At 35.6% G+C, this 18,455-nt stretch overlaps 1 protein-coding gene across 34 annotated transcripts in view; it reads right to left on the bottom strand.

Annotated features, from left to right (window-relative positions):
- Positions 1 to 18,455, bottom strand: part of Epb41 (erythrocyte membrane protein band 4.1) — a 169,419-nt gene that overhangs the window by 35,895 nt on the left and 115,069 nt on the right. For 11 of the 34 annotated variants that reach the window (XR_013427637.1, XR_013427638.1, XM_078025735.1 and 8 more), the window contains 6 exons: positions 13,124 to 13,317; positions 9,129 to 9,185; positions 8,923 to 8,964; positions 7,560 to 7,622; positions 2,290 to 2,466; positions 102 to 152 (listed from right to left, as the gene is read on the bottom strand). Coding sequence is in view for 32 of the 34 variants with exons in the window: in XM_078025735.1 (XP_077881861.1) it covers positions 102 to 152; positions 2,290 to 2,466; positions 7,560 to 7,622; positions 8,923 to 8,964; positions 9,129 to 9,185; positions 13,124 to 13,317 (584 nt within the window). In the remaining 2 variants the exon portion in view is untranslated. The remainder of the gene's footprint in view (positions 1 to 101; positions 153 to 2,289; positions 2,467 to 7,559; positions 7,623 to 8,922; positions 8,965 to 9,128; positions 9,186 to 13,123; positions 13,318 to 18,455) is intronic. The other 23 variants (XM_078025739.1, XM_078025759.1, XM_078025748.1 and 20 more) reach the window with 13 other exon arrangements.

Here is an 18,455-nt window from a genome sequence, read left to right as displayed (position 1 = left end):
TTATCCAGCAGCTGTTGTTCAGTTCTGTGGGGATTTTCTGCTTAGTGCCATGACAAGAGCAAATTCTGATTGAGAAGCATAAGTTGCAACAGCAGCTTTACCTCTGGCCCACCAACCTTTCTTTCCGAGGGGAGGACAGAGGTTTTCTTCACCTGGTCATACACAAATTACAATAGAATTCAGTTGCCTTGCAATGCAACAACCATGCTATCAAAGGTGGAAGAGGTAAGCCCAGAGACAGAAATACTATCCTAATTACGAAAGAAAAAGTAAGATATTCCAGAAAATGGAATTATCCTAATATAAAAAGTTATGATACCATTCTTATTCATTCCATTACTCATTTAGAGAGGTAAATATACGTAAGCATAGAGCCAAAATTATTCAAGTATTCCTCATGGGCCTCATTTATTTTATAAAAAGTCACTTCTTTAAAGTCCACAGAATGACATTGCCATTCCCAAAACCAGTCCTAAGATAATTTCTAAAGGGTTTCTATTAAAAGACTTAAGATATTTTCTGGAAATGGAGACTGATACAAATTTACCCAATATTATGGAAGACAGCACCCAGTTATTTTTTCAAAGTAGTTGAACTGTACAAAGTCAAAAATAAAACTTCTGGAAAATATGCAGTTTTGGTTTTCAGCTAGGGTTAGTAGGTAAGATAGCAACAAGCCATTTTCTCATTCGTAAGATTTTAGAGTTACAAGGACATTACAGATCACCTACTCCATAAATGGGGGCCCAGCAAGATAAATGAATTGTTCAAAATCAGTTAGGCTTCAGTTGGCCAGAACCTCTCAATCAAATGAAGCCACAATTCCTGCTGGACATTTATGATTCTTATTATTAGGAATATATCTAAATGAAATATCTAACACTGAGAGGGGTAGTCTTACCCAGAAAGCAGGGTTATTGTCCCAGTTTAGGATATATGCCCTAGATTCAGAATATGACTAATGTCCCTTTAGATTAGGGAATGGAACTGAGGGGACAATGAGTAGGAATACCACTGTGCTATCATCCTTAGAAACTCTACTTTGACTGTTCATTATTCAAGTATTCTCCAGTCTTACTTGTAAAACTATTTGGAGAATTGTTAGTCAATTTTAATCACATTTTGAAAAATACAAAAAGTACCCCCTTTGTGGATCAACTTTTCTCTCCTTCTCCAGTTCTAGAAACTAAACAATAAAACCAAGAATTCTGAAAATTAGAAAAAACCAGTTGGTTTTTCTTTTCTCTCTCTCTCTCTCTCTCTCTCTCTCTCTCTCTCTCTCTCTCTCTCTCTCTCTCTCTCTCTCTCTCTCTCTCGGGTTGTTTGTTTATTTGGTTTTTGACACAGGGTCTTACTATGTTGCAAAGACCTGCCTCAAACTTCTGGACTCAAGCACTCTCTTGCCTCAGCCCAAGTAGCTGAGACTATAGTTCACACCACTGCAGCTTGCTGAACTGCAGGTTTTTAATTAGGACAAATTTACAGTTCTTACTAGAATTGCTATTGTTCACGGGGAAGAAAGCACATAATTTAAGAATAGTTCAACACTCATTATATAAATACCTAATGTGTACTGGCTGGAGATAAAAGATTTTTTGGAGATATACCCAAGGTAATTTACAAGATCTTTTCATTAAACAAATACATTTTTTTTTTCAGGTGTAGGAGTTCAAAAGTAACAACAATAATAACAGAGAAAGAAAATCCCCTGAACGGTATCTCTGACTTCTTCTAATTAACACTATCTTATAAAGCATATTAAAAGTTATTCTTCTAAAATTGAAATACAATCATTGATACTTGGTGTTTTGCATTCTCTGGCTTAAAGGCCTCCTTGGCTTATTATATAATTGTGGGCAATCATTCCAGACATTTTTAAGTTGCACAAATGGTCAAATAAAGTTTTAAAAAAATGCTAATCCCTTTCCAATTTTGACTTTACTAAATTTAGTAAACTTTCTGGTCTTGGGAGGCACATTCTGAATATACGCAAGGCTTTCTTGGCTTATGGTCAATTTATAAACACACACTAGTCAGAAGCATGCAGCTGCAGAGATCATTCTCAGAGCCTAATCATCTACTAGTAAATCTAAATGACTTCCACAATTGAACTGGGTTGGCTTCATGACTTAAAAAATAAATGTCTGATTGCGAATGCTTTAAAACTAAAATGAACTGTTGAGGCACCAAAGCTAAATTTCAGCTCTAGACTTTCAGATGCAGACCACTAACACATGAAAACCTTACTCCATTCGTTCTCACAGTCAGTCATGTAGACACAGTACTCACTCCTTCTCCTGTGGGGATTTGCCCGTTGATGTTAAGCGTCCGGAACGGGGAATGAGTAGACAAGCGTTTATCCCATTCGCTGGGCCGTGGTTCTGGCACAGACTCCATGAAGTTCTTTTTCAGCTCACTAATGCTGGCATGATGTTTTTTGATCTCTTCTTGACTTTTGTCCAAATCCTACAGCAGGAAGGACAATGATGCAAAACAATAAATAACTGGGACAAAAAAAATACACCAAAGGCAACCCAACAGAGACTGGGCGCTGGTAGAAAACACACCACATCCAGGATAGATGTTACTAACCCACAAATGACATTCAAATTGTAAATATACAACATGGTATATTTGCTTGATTTTTTTTTTTAATTTAAAAGCAAGATGCTTTTCTTAGAAGCAGTGAAGCATCACAACCCTACAGCTTTAGCTATTACATAACCCCAAGAGTTCACTCCTTCATTTTATGACTCTTCTTCCTAACATGATGTAAAACCAGATCTCCAGCTCCTCAACCCAAGAAGGTAATCCCACAATTCAGCTAGCCTCAGCTTGATAAGAAATGATTTAGGCTCAGCTCAGGCAGGATGGAGATAGCAACAGATAAACTGTTAAATGAAGGACAGGGTGAAAGATTCCACTTTCCACTAACGACTGTGCCCTGGTGAGTTACCATCGAATAGTATCCTATTTGTAATGGAGATAGTTTTACTACTGTACTACTAAGAAGCTGTTCTTTCTTTTTGATAAACAGGAATAGCCCTTTTTAAATATAAGAATTTATTACTAAAATTCCTAGTTAAAGCTCCCAAAATCGATTGTTACTACCTCTGAAAAATTGCTCAGGAGTATGAACATAATGGTTTTTCTTCTTTATGAATATTATAAAGAATATTGGGGCTGGGATTGTGGCTCAGTGGTAGAGCACTCGCCTAGCATGGGCAGGACCCGGGTTCAATCCTCAGCACCATATAAAAAAATAAAGGCATTGTGTTGTGTCCATCTAAAAAAATAAAAAAGAAAAAAGAATATCATGTTTCCAGTTTCTTTTTTATTATTATTTTTATTTTTTGTACTTGTATATGGATAGCATGCCTTTTTAAAAAAATTTGCTTATTTTTTATGTGGTGCTAAGGATCTAACCCAGTGCCTCACACATGCCAGGCAAGTGCTCTGCCACTAGGCTATAGCTCCAGCCCTTATGTTTCCAGTTTCTAACAGTTTCACATCAATCCTTAGTATGATTTGAAATAGAGACATTCTAGGGCTGAGGACATAAGCTCAGTGGTAGGGCACTTGCCAGGCATGTGCAAGGTCCTGGGTTTGATCCTTAATACCTTACATACACACAAAAAAAAACTTTCTTCCAATAACTTTCACTGGATTGGAAAGGACCATAAGAGTTTGTCAAATACCTTATATATCTCCTTGACAATTTAAAATAATTCAACTGTTCCAGCAGATTTGGATACTGGGCAACTAGAGGTAGAGGCAAGCTCTTTAAAGGAATATTCCAGGAAGAAATGATCAAAACTAATGTTAATAAAGCATGGGCTAGAAATATTCAGATTTATTTAAAATAAGTATATGATAACTTTCAAAAAGGACACTTCACCAAAAATAGGTTGGTAAATATAAATTGAAGACAAAGACTCAAATGTTCTTTGTCCAAAAAACCTCAATAGTTTGAGCTTGAGATCACAATATTTGGAGCCCATCACTTTATGACTGTAAAAAATCCTGTGTTTATCAGGGCAGTTCTGTATCCAAGGAAAGTATAATGCTAAATATATCTCCTAATATGCTGTATGAATTTTGGGATTAGTCTTTCTTTTTTGGCTCTGTTGGAGACAGCTTCATTCTAAAAGAAAGAAAAAAGAAAACTAATTTAAATAAAAATTAGTTTTAAAAAGTTCTTTCTAAGGGCAATATGTGCTTCAACTAAATAAAACTTTTTTCAAAAGCAATATAAAAGGAAAAAAAATAGCATAGGAAAAAGAACCAGTGAGACACATGAAAACAATTTTTGTTTGTTTATAGTACTGAGGTTGGAATGCAGGGGTGCTCTGTACCACTGTGGTACATCTCCAGTCCTAAGAAAACTTTTTTGGTGGTGCTGGGGATGAACAAATGGCCTCGAATATGCCAGGCAAGCACTCCACCACTGTGCTACACTCCCAGCCCACATGACAATTTTGATTCTGGATGTATTCATTCAAAAAATTCATTTTCTAGTTCCTTATTTTTGCAAGAATGACCTATGCATATTTGCTTTGAGATGAGCCAAAGAAAAAACTAAACAAAAAAGGCAACCCGGTAGTTTCCCTGTAGAGCCATCTCTTGCTTACTGGGATGAAATGAGAGTCTATTGTGTGAATATGGGTTGCACTAAGGGGAAACAGCAGTTTGCTCTTTTGCTCTAACTGAAAGGAAGGAAAGAGTGTTCACTAGCTAAAGAAAAGCTTAAACAAGCTCACTCAAAGATCAGGGTTGGGCCCTGTGTCCCGGCTCCTGAGTGGAAATTAAATCTGTTTGGGCCAAGAAAAACTCAGCACATTCGAGGGGTTAAACGTGTGAATGGAGCAAAATAAAAATGAGCAAGAGATGCAATGGTAAAATCACAACTCTCTGAGCTAGCTCTTAATATGAGTGACTGGTGATTTGTTACTCTTCTTGCCTAGCTTTTGACTGGCTTGGAACCTGAGAAAATATTTTTTTTTTTTATAAAACCAGGAGCTTCTGAGGAAGCTTTCTCCATCCTTCTTAGCTGGCTTTGCTGAAAACCTGTGGGGGCACAGAAGTATAAAATTAAGATCTCAAAGGGACCTGTTCCAAATAGAACCTGTCATAGATATTTGCTACAGGTTCTCTCTGGGAGATGGAGGAGGAGGTGGTAGATCTAAAAATGAACTCGACCTTATTTGTGCCAGAACAAAGCATTAGTGGGGGTGGGGTAGGAGAAGGGGGGAAGAGGGATGCTTAAAAAAAAAAAAAATGCTAAGGTGACAGATAACTTGAGAGACCTTCCTTGTGGGGAGGCACTTTTTACAATAACTAAAGAATGGTGGTCAGTCAAATTATTTTGGCTGTGTTTAGGTTAGACGATTTTTGATGCCTATCATCTTATCATTTTAGTAGCAATCAAACCAAGCATTTCATTAAATATAAAATGTTCTCCAAAGTCAGTTAGTAGTTTTAATTTTCAAACACACTTATTTATAAATCCCCTCTCATGGCTGTCAGTGAAATGCCAAGGGAAAAAGCACACCACACACAGGGACTTCATGAGTCTCAGAAGCCATAACACACCTGATGGAATAGTTGACAAATATATGATTGGTACTGTAGGTTCCAGTTAAGAGGAAGCACCGAAGATGGACTAGTCAGGAAATATATTTAGGGTCTGGAGATGTCACATTGCTGAGCCAAGGACAGCAACCGCCATTTATTTTCCTTCCTAATCTCAGAAGACAGAATGTTTCAGGTCTAGTCTCAGATATGGGCTAAAACAAAGTGATCTAGTTTCCAAGTCTGAAATATCCAAGAGTCCTTGGAAAACTTCATGTTGTAAGAGACAAATGTATGTAAAGCACTCAGTACTATGCCTACCACACAGTATATGTTGAATGAAGGCTGACCATAATTTTCATTTCTTTAATCAGAGTACCTTATAAATAGCAGGTGCTATATCAAAATATAGGTATTGGCAAAAAGTGAGATTGAATAATTATTAGAATCCCATATATTAAACAGAGATCTGTCTTTTAAAGTTACTTAAAACTTCCAGTTTAATAATATTTACATTTTTGTTCACCTTTTGGGTCCCAATTAAAATATTATCTTTAGAGAGACCTCCCCTGTCCATTATTCCTTTGTCAACACAGCATACTGTTTATTTCCTATGCGGAGTCTACAATAACTTACAATCATTTATTGCTATTTACTAACTTTTTGTTTCTTTCCTCACCAGTTTACACATTATAAGCTTCCTGAAGACAGGAATCATGTTTATTCATCTTCCAGTAATTTACAGTTCCTTTATAGTTAAGCTACTATATACCCCTGATGAAAGAGTTCACACTCATCTCTTATGGTTCTGCACTGAGTGGAGCTATAGAATAATCTGGTCATCTATACAAGAGTTTTTCTGAAGTATAAACTAACTTGAGTTCAGGTTTTTCCACATGGAACAATCTAGTTTTCTAACTTTTTTCTCATAAACTTTCCTTTACCTAATTAGTTTTACATTTTCCTATCCAACATGGAGCCCAAAACTAGATAAAGTATAATAATACAGGTCTGGTAACAATCTGGCCAATGTCAAACATAGTAGGAAAATGACCTTATAATTCCTGTAGCAGACAGGAATTAAATAGTGCAATTTAATAGTTGTGTAATCCCTAATTCAGATCCTACCTTTTCCAATTTATCAGCTATGCTTGTTTTCACATCTTTACTTATTTATTTATTTTTAAAAAATATTTATATTTTTTTAGTTTTCTAGGTGGACACAATATATTTTATATTCATGTGGTGCTGAGGATCGAACCTAGTGCTTCATGCATGCTAGGCGAGCACTCTACCACTGACTCACAACCCTAGCCCCTTGTTTTCACATCTTAAATAAAAATCCCACACTTCCAGTTTTGTTTTTCAAGATGAAATCATCTTATAGTAACTACATTAAATGTTAGGCTCCCTTCTGTCGTTCTTATATTTTACTCCCCCACCCACATCCCTGGCCCATCCCATCTTCATTATTTTTTTTTTCTTTCGGTGCTGGAGATTGAACCTAGAGCCTCACTCATGCTAGGTAAGTGCTCTGCCACTGGGCTACACTCCCAATATTTCAAGTCCATTCTGAATTGTGATAATTTTTCTTACTTTTTCACACTGCCTTGGTTCAGAAAATGAAAACTGCAATTTGCTTCTTGGAATATATAGAAATTTATACTCTTGAAAAATTCAAGGAACTTTAAGCAGTGATGTAGAACTTTCTGAAATATGGGTAAAATAATGGAACCATGACTACCAGAGGTAGTCCCAATCATATATTTTTTTTTTTAGATAGCATGAGAGATGGAAACTAAAAATAACCAGGAGAGATGGTTGCATATCTTCATGTTTACCAACATGCAAAAGCATTTTAAACCTAAAATCATTTCATGCAGTGGCATGCAAAACCAAATGCAGCATAGAATGAAGAAAAGGGGGTCAGTAAAGAATGCAGAAGGTTCCAGGCAACCAACTGAAATAAGCTTCAAGTTCATACAAACCTCCAACATTAAATTGCTATGTCTGATATAAATGTTTTCACCATCTAGTCTCTCTCTCTTTTTCTGTGAAAATGAAAGGGGGGAAAAACAGAAAAGCATAAAAAATTAAAAAGTTGTTCTTGCAGGAAAAAACTGCAAATTGGCAAACCAAAAAAAATACGTAAATTAAATGTCTGCAGCACAGCATATGCCAACATGAAATGGTCACAGAACCACAAGGACACACGGAGAACATGATTACCGCTGGAAGATGGATGACCTTATTGATGAATGATGAGAGACTGTGATGACGTTATTTAAATAGACAGTGTTCCTGGCTTCATTGGATTCTTAGGTAATAAGCTGTTACATGTTCATTTTTGAAACTGAACTATTTGAACATTACCCTAAAACAATATATAACTTTGAAAAGCTTTGAAATTCCAGGCACTATAGAGTGGAAAAATGATCTAAAACATTATTTAGCTTTTTGAAGGTATTTCATACTTAGTAATACTGTAGCATCTAGATCTCTAATATCTTTTATAAAAAAAGATCTATGGGCATTTTATAATTGGCCAATAAATATACTCAGTAAGAACTGATTCATCTCTTCTGCAGCAGGGAGGAATGAGGCACACAACAGTCAAACATGTAGCTATTAACAACACTGGGAGCTGCTGCTATGATGCCTTTCATGATAAATATGTATAAAATATCACAAATGATTCCAAAAATGGGATGCCATTGTGGCATAGTTCTTATAAAGTTTGAATGTAAAAGATAGGTTTTATGAAATAACCTCACTGGTTATTTCATTTTGTTAAAAGAAAAAAGATATTTTAAGTTGAACAAAAAAATTTTTTTTCCTGATACTGGGATTGAACCCAGGGATGCTCTACCACTGAGCCACATCCCTACCCCTTTTTATTTTTTTATTTTGAGACAGGATCTTGCTAAATTGCCCAGGCTGGGTTGAATTTGCCATAATCCTGCCTCAGCCTTGTAAATAGCTGGGATTACAGGTGTTCACCACCACATTAGACCAACAAAATCTTTAAAGAAAATAGTATAAGATTATAATTTCTTTGGTGTGTGTGTGTGTTCTTTTTATTTTGTACTTTGAGATAAGGTATCATCCCTAAGTTGTTTAGGGCTTCAGTAAGTTGCTGAGGCTACCCTCAAACTTATGGTCCTCCTGCCTCAACCTCCCAAGCCATGGGAACTACAGGGTGTGTCACTACACTGGGCTATAACTGTCCTTTTAAAGTAAGTTCTGATTAAGAGAAATCAATGAAAAGAATGGATCACTGTCTTTTTAATGAATTGTAAGTCAGCACGGGTGAAATGGCAATGTAGCTTTGTGAAGATGAACATGGCTAACCTTCCTCATTCTTATCAGATCTTCGGGTTTTTCTGCAAGCTTCTGTTTTGCCATAATTCAAAAAAGAAAAAAAATAACAAAATATTGGCTCATTGAAGTTTGCTTGAACCGTCAATCTATTTTATTTTTAAGGAAAAGGGAGTGAGGGAGAAGAAAAAACTGAGGGAGTGGAGGGAAAAAGGAACAAGTGGCCTGTTGGCACAAACCTGTGTTTGGTCACCATTTGAGGTGGGTACTGTGACCTCGATGTGGGTTTTTTCCACCTACATTTAAGAAATAAAGTGGTAAAAACAGTATAGGTTAGTAGGTTTCCATGAATAGCATTGCTTCCAAACAAGCTGCATCGTTACGCTGGTTAGAAACAGGATGATGCAGTCTCAGGGCGGGTGTTAGGGGCACGTCTTCCTGGTGGTGGCAACGTGTTAGTTCACCACCATAGCTGTAAAGCTGACCAGGCCACATGGACAATCAACCACATCACCAAAAGAGAAAATGCAGGTACTCACCCTATCAATGAAGGAAACCATTTTTGTACTATTTATTAAAAAAAACTACTCACTAAAAATAACTTAGGCTTATTTGATACTATAGTCATGTTTTTGTTTTGCCTTTTCTTTCTTATGATTAAAAAATAAATTTATAAATAAAAATATCATTTTATACATGATAGAAATAAAATTTTTATAGTTAAAACACATATAATAACATGACACTGAACAGGTAATATGACGGATTTTGTTAGTTGATCAAAATATTTAAGGAGGCAATTTCACTCTTCAGTTTATTATACCACAAAACATCAAAATAAACATCCAAATTGTAACTGACACATGCAATTACTTCCAGGGTTGTTTTATAAATAACACACACAGGACTCAGCAGCAACACTCAGCTCTCCACCAGCTCCTCTCTAGGGGGTTATAGCTCATGTGTTTTGGGGAAGGGCAAGATTCATCCTCAATAGTGAAAAGAATAGTGAAGGTCTCCTGTGTAGCTTTGAAATACCTTTAGTAACAGTCATTTTATACACAGAAAATGAAGTACTTATTAAAAAAAACCACAGATACATTATTAAATGTATAATAGAGTGAGAACTGCCTAAAATATTGGATATTTCAAAATTAGAAAATGGATTTTTAATTAAAGGTTAAGTTAATCATTTTGTATCATTAAATTATTTTCTTTCTTCATCTTCTTCACCTACCACCCCCAATTCTGGGATTGTACCCAGGGATGCTCTACCTGAGCTACACTGCCAGTCCTCTATTATTTTTGAGAAAGGGTCTTGCAAGGTGTCCAGGTTGCCTCAACGTTTCTATCCTCCTGCCTCCTGGATGGCTGGGATCGCGGGTGTGTACCACAGAGCCCACCCGTGTCATTAAATTCTTTACAGAACCTCACCAACCTGTGGTTTTATATATTCTTTTTAATCATGCTAAGCAGCATTACCTTGGAATACAATGTCACTGTGTTACTTCCTCTAGGACTAAATGTAAAAATCAAAAGAATACCATACTTTGAAATATTGTCAAATCATAAGCACATCCAGCTATAGCACTTTTAAATTACCAGGGGTAATTAACAATTGGATTCTTTCTACTCTGAATATCAGCCCACTTACTATGTGGCTGTCAACAAGTTATTTCACTTGTCTGAACTTAAAGTTATCTTATTCACAAAATGAAGACAATGTCATCATAGAATTATATACACTTAGCAAAATAGCAGTATTAATTGTTTTATAAAGCATAAATTCCTTGTTTAAATATCTTTTTGTGTTCTCAGCAATCCAACAGCAGGAAATTAAGAGCTTCTACTTCAGTTTAAGAATTGAGGTCAAAAAACTAGGAGCAGTGGGACAACCTGTAGTCCCAGCTACTCAGGAGGCTGGCAGAAGAATCAACCTGAGCCCAGGAGTTTCAGGCTAGCCTGGGCAACACCAGAAAAAGAATTGAGACCAAGTAGCACACAGTAGTTCTACTCATAACCCTATGGGGAACATTAAATGAGATAGAGATATACATGGAGGAGAGTTGCTTCCACAACTGCAGAACAGACTTTGTGGAAAGACTGGAAATGATAAAAAGCTAGCACTGTCTGGCATCAAACTAGTGTTAGATAATGAAATTTTCACAATTATAAAGTTACTTTATTATTACTGTTGCTTTATATAATACATGTCTTCAAGTAACTGCCATAATTATTTTCTAACTGCTATAAATGAAATCAGCTCAGATTCACCCTTGATTCTGCCACTAGTACTGCAGTAGTAGGCTATCAGAAGTGGTTTTCAGTTTCATTTCAACATTCCACATGAGCATTTCAAAACACATATTTATATAGAATTAAGTGGAAATAAGACCCCCGTCGCCCCGGCCTTTAGCACTTAAAGTAATATACCATGGAGTGTTTTTGTCATTTTACTGGAGGTCCCAAGAGCAACAGGAACCTGTTTTTTTTTTTAATTAAAGCATTATAGTTATGCATAGGAGTTATATCATCATAGGAGTTATGTATATCACTTTATATATGCATGGAATTTGATTTACTACATTTCAGTCCCCGTTCCCTCCACTTCTCTTCCCTTTCTCTCTTCTTTTTCCTCTACTATCTTCCTTTCACTCATTTATCTTTTTATTTTTTAGTTGTAAATTGACATAATACCTTTATTTTATTTATTTATTTTTATGTGGTGCTGAGGCTCAAACCCAGTGCCTCACATAAGTCAGGCAAGTGCTTTGCCACTGAGCCACAACCCCAGTCTTCATTGGTTTATTTTAGATTGGTGCTTTCTACATATACAAAAGGGTGAAATTCCCTGTGTGTGTGTATATATATGTACATAACGTGATTTTGTTAAATTCCTTCCACATTTCCTCCCCATTCCTGTTCCTTCTTCTGCTCCATTGATCTTCCCTATGTCTTTATGATATTTGATCCTCCAAAAAGAGAACCTATTTTTAAAGATAACTTGTCTCTCTTACAGACAAAAGGAGAACAGCAGGTCAGCAGAGAGCCAGAGAACAGTTAGCCAGATGGAAGAGTCCCCTGACTACTCCCACAACCCAACAGGTTCTAGTTAATGTAAGAACAGAGGCATAGTGAACAGTGCCAGATGATATACCCTAACATTAAAAACTGAGCAGGTAGGCTAACATAAAAGCATTGTTTACTTGGAACCTAATGACCAATAATGTCATGGACATTTGGCTAGCTACAAAAATGACAACACTCACCCTTCACTAGAGTTTTTATTCTCTCTGAACTCAGGATAGTCTTAAAAGGACAGTAAAGCTGTATGTCATTTTTTTTTAAATATAGTTGAAACAGAACCAGATTGCCCACTGTTATATAGATAAATTAGATATTGATCTGTCTCCAAAAGAACAGGATTAATCCATATGCAATCACTGAAATCTTAGTTTTAAATTTTTAAACAATATCTAAAATGTAATTCTTCTCATGAATGACATTTTTCTTACGAGACTGCCTCTCATAATTTTTGTTGGTCACATTTAATTTTAGAAACCTGAACTAGCACCTCAACTCCATCACTGCTTAAATATGTTTAAAAACTTATAAACATGTATATTTTTTTAAAGCCCAGTAACTATTACTTCTGGGAAAATTGCTAATTAAATTGTTGATTTTTCAACTTGGTGCACTGACTATGGGTACAATCAACTCAGAATTGAAGCAACTAGCAGCCTAACCTCTCCCACATAATGGATGTTCCCCTTCTTATTAGCTGCTTACAATTTAAACAACCACATAAATGTGCTTTCTGTAATACCCAGTCTTTTGAAATGTTGCACATACATCCATCTTAGGAAATCAAATTGTATTTTAATTACAATAGCAGAGCTCACTCCTAAGCAAGATGGAGATTCCTTTTGAGTGAGTGAAAAATATTTTAAAAAGCAATCAACCAAGCTAGTGTGTTTTATAATCCCAATTTTCTAATATTAAATTGGGTCAAGGGGTGGATCACCTGAAAACTTCTGGGATAGCTTATAGTCTTTATAACATAATTTAGGAAAATGTTATAGGTTCATGAGAGATGGCATCTTTCAGAAAGAATGAGGAAGTAATAACTTTGTTGCGACTGTACAAGACTCTGTTTCTTTGAAAACTTTCCTAGTTAAGGAGTTGAGATCTCTAAATCAGAAAGTGAATTGGCTTGATATGTGGATTGATGTACCTTCCATGCTTCTGTGGGCTCTGGCTCAGCTTGCTCCGGTGGCTCCTCTTCTCTTTTCCCTTCAACCTTCACTGTTTCCTTTGGTGTTTTTTTGGCAGATTCCTCTGGGCCGTTGCCCTCAGTGACCTGACTCTGAGCAATGGCTGGTGCAGAGGTGGGCCGAGGACTTCGGTCTGCTGAATCAGCAGCTGCTGCTGTGTGAGAAGGGGAAAAGGGAAGAATGAGTGAGTCCAGAGCCACTATACTACTTTAAGGACACCGGGCCAAATAACTCTTTTGTAGTACTGGGGATTGAACCCAGGGCCTCTCACATGTTAGGCGAGTGTTCCACCTCCGCTGAGCTATATCCCCAGCCCTTTATTTAATTTTATTTTGAGATTCTCTTGAATTATATTATATTCAGCCTAAGTAGCTGGGATTACAGGCATGCACCATTGAGCCCAGCTATGATTTAATAGTCTAATAATATCATTATTCTTTAAAAAAAATTTTTAATTGTAGATGGACACAATACCTTTATTTATTTACTTATTTTTATGTGGTGCTGAGCATCAAACCTCATATGTGTGAGGCAAGCACTCTGCCACTGAGCCACAATCCCAGCCCTCATTATTCTTTCTTAAACTGAAACTTTTTAATTTTATTTTTCATGGAAATCTTAAAATGTTTATTACACATTTTCTTTCCTTAAACTGACTATACTGTATATAAACTATTTTAACACATTTAGATTTATAAGATGCAAAATTTAAGTAAAACAAAGTACTTCCTTAAACCAGAATGAATTAATAAATTGAAATTTACAATTACTTCCTATATACAACACCAAGAAAGAAATGCTTATTACTCAATGAACAAACTGTGGCCTCTTGCAAGTCTCTGATACACACGGGTGCTCTAAACCAGTCAACGCAAGAATGGCAGATGGCAGACCAAGCCTAACAAAACAGGGGAATGTGACAAAATATTTTGCTCACAGTTGTGTTAAAGTATCATTATACATGTGTATTCACACCTCCTCTCAAAGAATTAATTCAACTCTGCTTGCCATCACAGAAACATAGCCCATGCTCTCACCATGTGTTATTTTGCCACTTGAATTTGGTTTTAATCCAATACTAATATTGCAGAGCCAAATGATTTGTCTTTAGCATTCCTAGCCTTGGAAATCTGTATTGTATGTGGAAGTGTAGGTATAAATGTAAAGACTGAGGGTTAGAAACAAAGGTGAAAACAGTTAAGAATAGGAAAAATAGAAGCATTACAATGAACAGCACTGATTGTGAAAAGGCAGTATGGAATAGGGCAAAGACCAAATCATGAGTCTTCAGCCCAAACTTATGTTAGTCACACACAGTAATGTGACCTAGTGCAAGGAACCTAATTTTTCAAACCTCAGTATTAACATTCATAAAATGTGGAAGATAATAACTCTATAGGATAGCTGGGGAAGGGGTACTCAAGGGCTACAAACACATTTTATGAACTCTAAATATTAATAACTTCTAACATTATACTTGTCCTTATATTTCTCTTGTCATGGGTTAATGTTTTAAGAGTAAGTTGGGCAAAAACTATGCAAATACTGATATGAAATTCAAAGAAAAGATATCACCTGGGAGTCCTGAAGAGAGGCAAATTTCTTTCATTTTCTAAATAAGAAGATTGCAAACTATGGATCATGATAAAATATCATAGTGGTGATTTTTAAAACAGCTTTATTGAGATGTTTTGGTGTGAGACTAAGGATACAGCTCAGTAAAGTTCTTGCCCAGCATGTGTAAGGCCCTAGGTTCAATCCCCAGCACTGGAGAGGAAAAAAAAAAAAAAAAAGAAGAAGACATTTTGGCTCTTCAGTTTTATTAATTAATTTGTTACTATTCAAGATTTTGGTACATATACAGAAAACCCTTAACTTTATTTTTTTCTATCTAATCAGTTTATATATGAGTGTAGAAAGCTCTTCGATTCACTGTACACAAATGGAGCAGAATTTTTAACCTCTCTGGTTGTACATGAAGTGGAGTAATGCCATTCAGGCAATTATACATGTACCTAGGATAATGATATCCATCTCATTCCACCATCTTTCCTACCCCCATTGTCCTCTCCCCTCCTCCTTTGTCCCATCCAAAGTTATCCACTCATCCCAAGCTCCCCTCCCCATTGTAATTAGCATTCATTTACCAGAGAAAACATTCACCCCGAGAAAACCCTTAAGTTAAAATATTCAATAGTTCCCATTTCTGAAGGTCTAGACAAAGAAAAGTACAATGGCGATACTCTTACAGACCCACAATTTCAGTTATTATATTGCTCTTGGCTGAGAACAATAGAAACTTGGTTATATACCAGAGCAATCAAGAGTAAAACTCAAAACCATCACACGGAGTAAATGGAAGCTTCTAGCTGCTACTTACTGGCACTATTTCTGCCAGTATGATACAGGTTCAGCAGGTGTACAGGGGATCAATGGTCCCATTATCGGAGGGCCCACATGAATCATCTACAGATCTTGAACAACAAACAAAAATCAGCTGATACTCAGGTCCACTGCAAACAGACTGATCATCCAACAGAGAGGCTTGGACATATATTTTGTACTAAAGTACCAAAGATGAAAAAAATGTACTTCCCTGGCAAGTACCATTTGGCAAGAATGAACTATCTGGTGGTGTGACCCTAGTAAGTTACATAACTTTTTGGTGCTCTAGTTTTCTCATGAATAAAAATAAGAGTTCCTAAATACCTCTTGTTCACTGGGTTGCTAATATTAAATAGGAATACATGGAAATGGTTGGAAAAGCAAAAAGTGCAACAAGCTGAAAAATCCTTGTCGTATTATTAGCTATCTTTATGACTTAATACTCTATCTTAAAACTGGGATCTGAACCAGTTTTGTTCTCCAGCTGGTGAAGCAGATGCTCTGAGTACCAGACAAAACAGAAGAGAAAGAGTGCTCATTTGTATCATAAATTGAGGCCCCTTATAAAGTAATTTTTCTGAATGTTTCCCTAATATATTGTTTCTACTATTGAGGGTTATATTATTTTTTTTTAAAGGAGGGTGGACCCAATAGGAAAAAATTTTTAAGAAAGATGGAGAAAGATCTAGGAAAAGGTATGAAAAATAGTTTCAAAACAGTTTCCAAGAAGATAGCACAGAAAAAAAGAATATCTATGAAAATAGAACCATAAAAATTTTCTGTAAGGTTGGGGTTGTGGCTCAGTGGTAGAGCACTTGCCTAGCATGCATGAGGCACTGGGTTCGATCCTCAGCACCACATAAAAAATAAATAAAATAAAGGTATTGTGTCAATCTACAACTAAAAAATTTAAAAAAATGTTTTTTTCTCTACTCTGTTTATATGCAGTTCAAATACTTACAAGATATGTAAAGTGCTTAAAATAGTGCCCATAACATACTGAATGCTCAATGAATACTATTAACAACTACTTACTTTCTCCTTTCTTCCTTTCTTTTTAATATTTTTTAGTCATTGATGGGCTTTATTTTGTTTATTTTTTTATGTGGTGCTAAGAGTCCAACCCAGGGCCTCGCACATGCTAGGCAAGTGCTCTTCTACTTAGCTGCAACCCCAGTCCACTTTCTCCTTTCTTAAAAGAAAAAGTGTCACCATGGTGAAAGAGTAAAAAGCACATGTTTGGGAGAATAGTCCTAGCTCCTACTTCTAGTTCTGACTATCTTTGTGACCTTAGACAAGTCGCTTAAATTCTCAGGTTAAGTTGTAAGAACAACAAACATCAACAGATAAATATTTCAAGAGATTAGAGAAAGAACAGCTCAATGAAAATGTAATGCAAATAATAAAGGTATGAGCTGGCATAAATTAAACTTAAAATACACACTGAAATAAAACCTAATGTTAATTCTTTGAAAAGATTAACAAAAATTAACGAATCTGTAGCAAGACTGTGGGGGAAGTGGAGAGAAAAAAGGAGTACAACTTTCTAATATCTAGAATGCAAAAACACTGCTACAGGTCATATAGATATTAAAGATATTCAACTTTGTGTCAATAAATTTGAAAATTAGCTGGAATAGACAATCCCTAGAAAAACACAATTTATCAAAACTGAAATAAGAACCAGAACATTGTAATAGTCTCTTATCTAATAAAGACACTAAATCTGCCAGTAAAGAACCCTCCCACACAGAGAAAAAGAAAACAGAACTATAAAATTTTTCTCTATTCTGTTTATATGCAATTCAGATACTTAAAAGATATGTAAAGGACTAGGACTACATAGCTTCATTGGTGAATTCTTCCAAATATTAAAGAAGAAATAACACTAATCTTACACAAACTCTTCCAGAGAATAGGAAAAGTGGGAATCCATCCTCAATTTATTTTATGAGGCCAGCATAAAAGTGATATTAAAACCTGATCATGAGCTAGGGCTGTAGCTCAGTGGCAGAGCACATGCCTAGCATGCATGAGGCAATGGGTTCTATCCTCAGCACCACATAAAAATAAAAAACAAATAAAATAAAGGCATTCTAAAAAAATTTAAAAACCTGGTCATAACATTATAAGAAAGAAAAATTATATGTCCATTTCTCTTTTGAAAATATTATTATCTCTTAACATCCATATGAAATTGATTCCAGGACTCTCCTAGGAGAGTCAAGTCCCTTAAAATGGCCTACTATTTGCATGTAACCTATACATACTTCCCCCATATTCTTTAAATCATTCCTACATTATTTAAAAAACATAATACAATTTAAGTATTATGTAATATATACTGTACTGTTTAGGGAATAATAAGAAAAAATCTGTAATACATTCAGCTTAGATAAAAAGTTGGTTTTGTTTTTTTCCCAAATAATTTCACAGATGCAGAACCTGAAGGTATGGAGAGCTGATTACAATTGTAAAAATTCTAAAATGATATAAAAACCATATCATGACCAAATTGAGTTTATTTTTTAAAAATATTAATTTTTTTAGCTTTAAGTGGACACAATATCTTTATTTTATTTTTATGTGGTGCTGAGGATCGAACCCAGTGCCTCATGCATGCCAGGTGAGCGTGTTACTACTTGAGCCATATCCGCAGCCCCCCAAATTGAGTTTAATCCAAGAATGCTTGGTCAATCAAGGCAATCCACATATAACATAAAAAGGAAAAAAATCACTTTATTATATCAATTAAGTAAAAAGTATCTGGTAAAAGTCAATACTAATTCATGGTAAAAACTTTTAGAAAACTAGGAATGAAAAAAAAAAAAAACTTCCTTATGTGATAGAGTATAGGTACTCAAAACCTAGAGCAAACATCATACTCAGTGATGAAATACTGCAACT

Source organism: Ictidomys tridecemlineatus, chromosome 11, assembly GCF_052094955.1.
Source record: "Ictidomys tridecemlineatus isolate mIctTri1 chromosome 11, mIctTri1.hap1, whole genome shotgun sequence".
NCBI lineage: Eukaryota > Metazoa > Chordata > Mammalia > Rodentia > Sciuridae > Ictidomys > Ictidomys tridecemlineatus.
The sequence above is the reverse complement of the archived record's forward strand: the minus strand, read 5'-3'. Positions and strand labels throughout refer to the sequence as shown.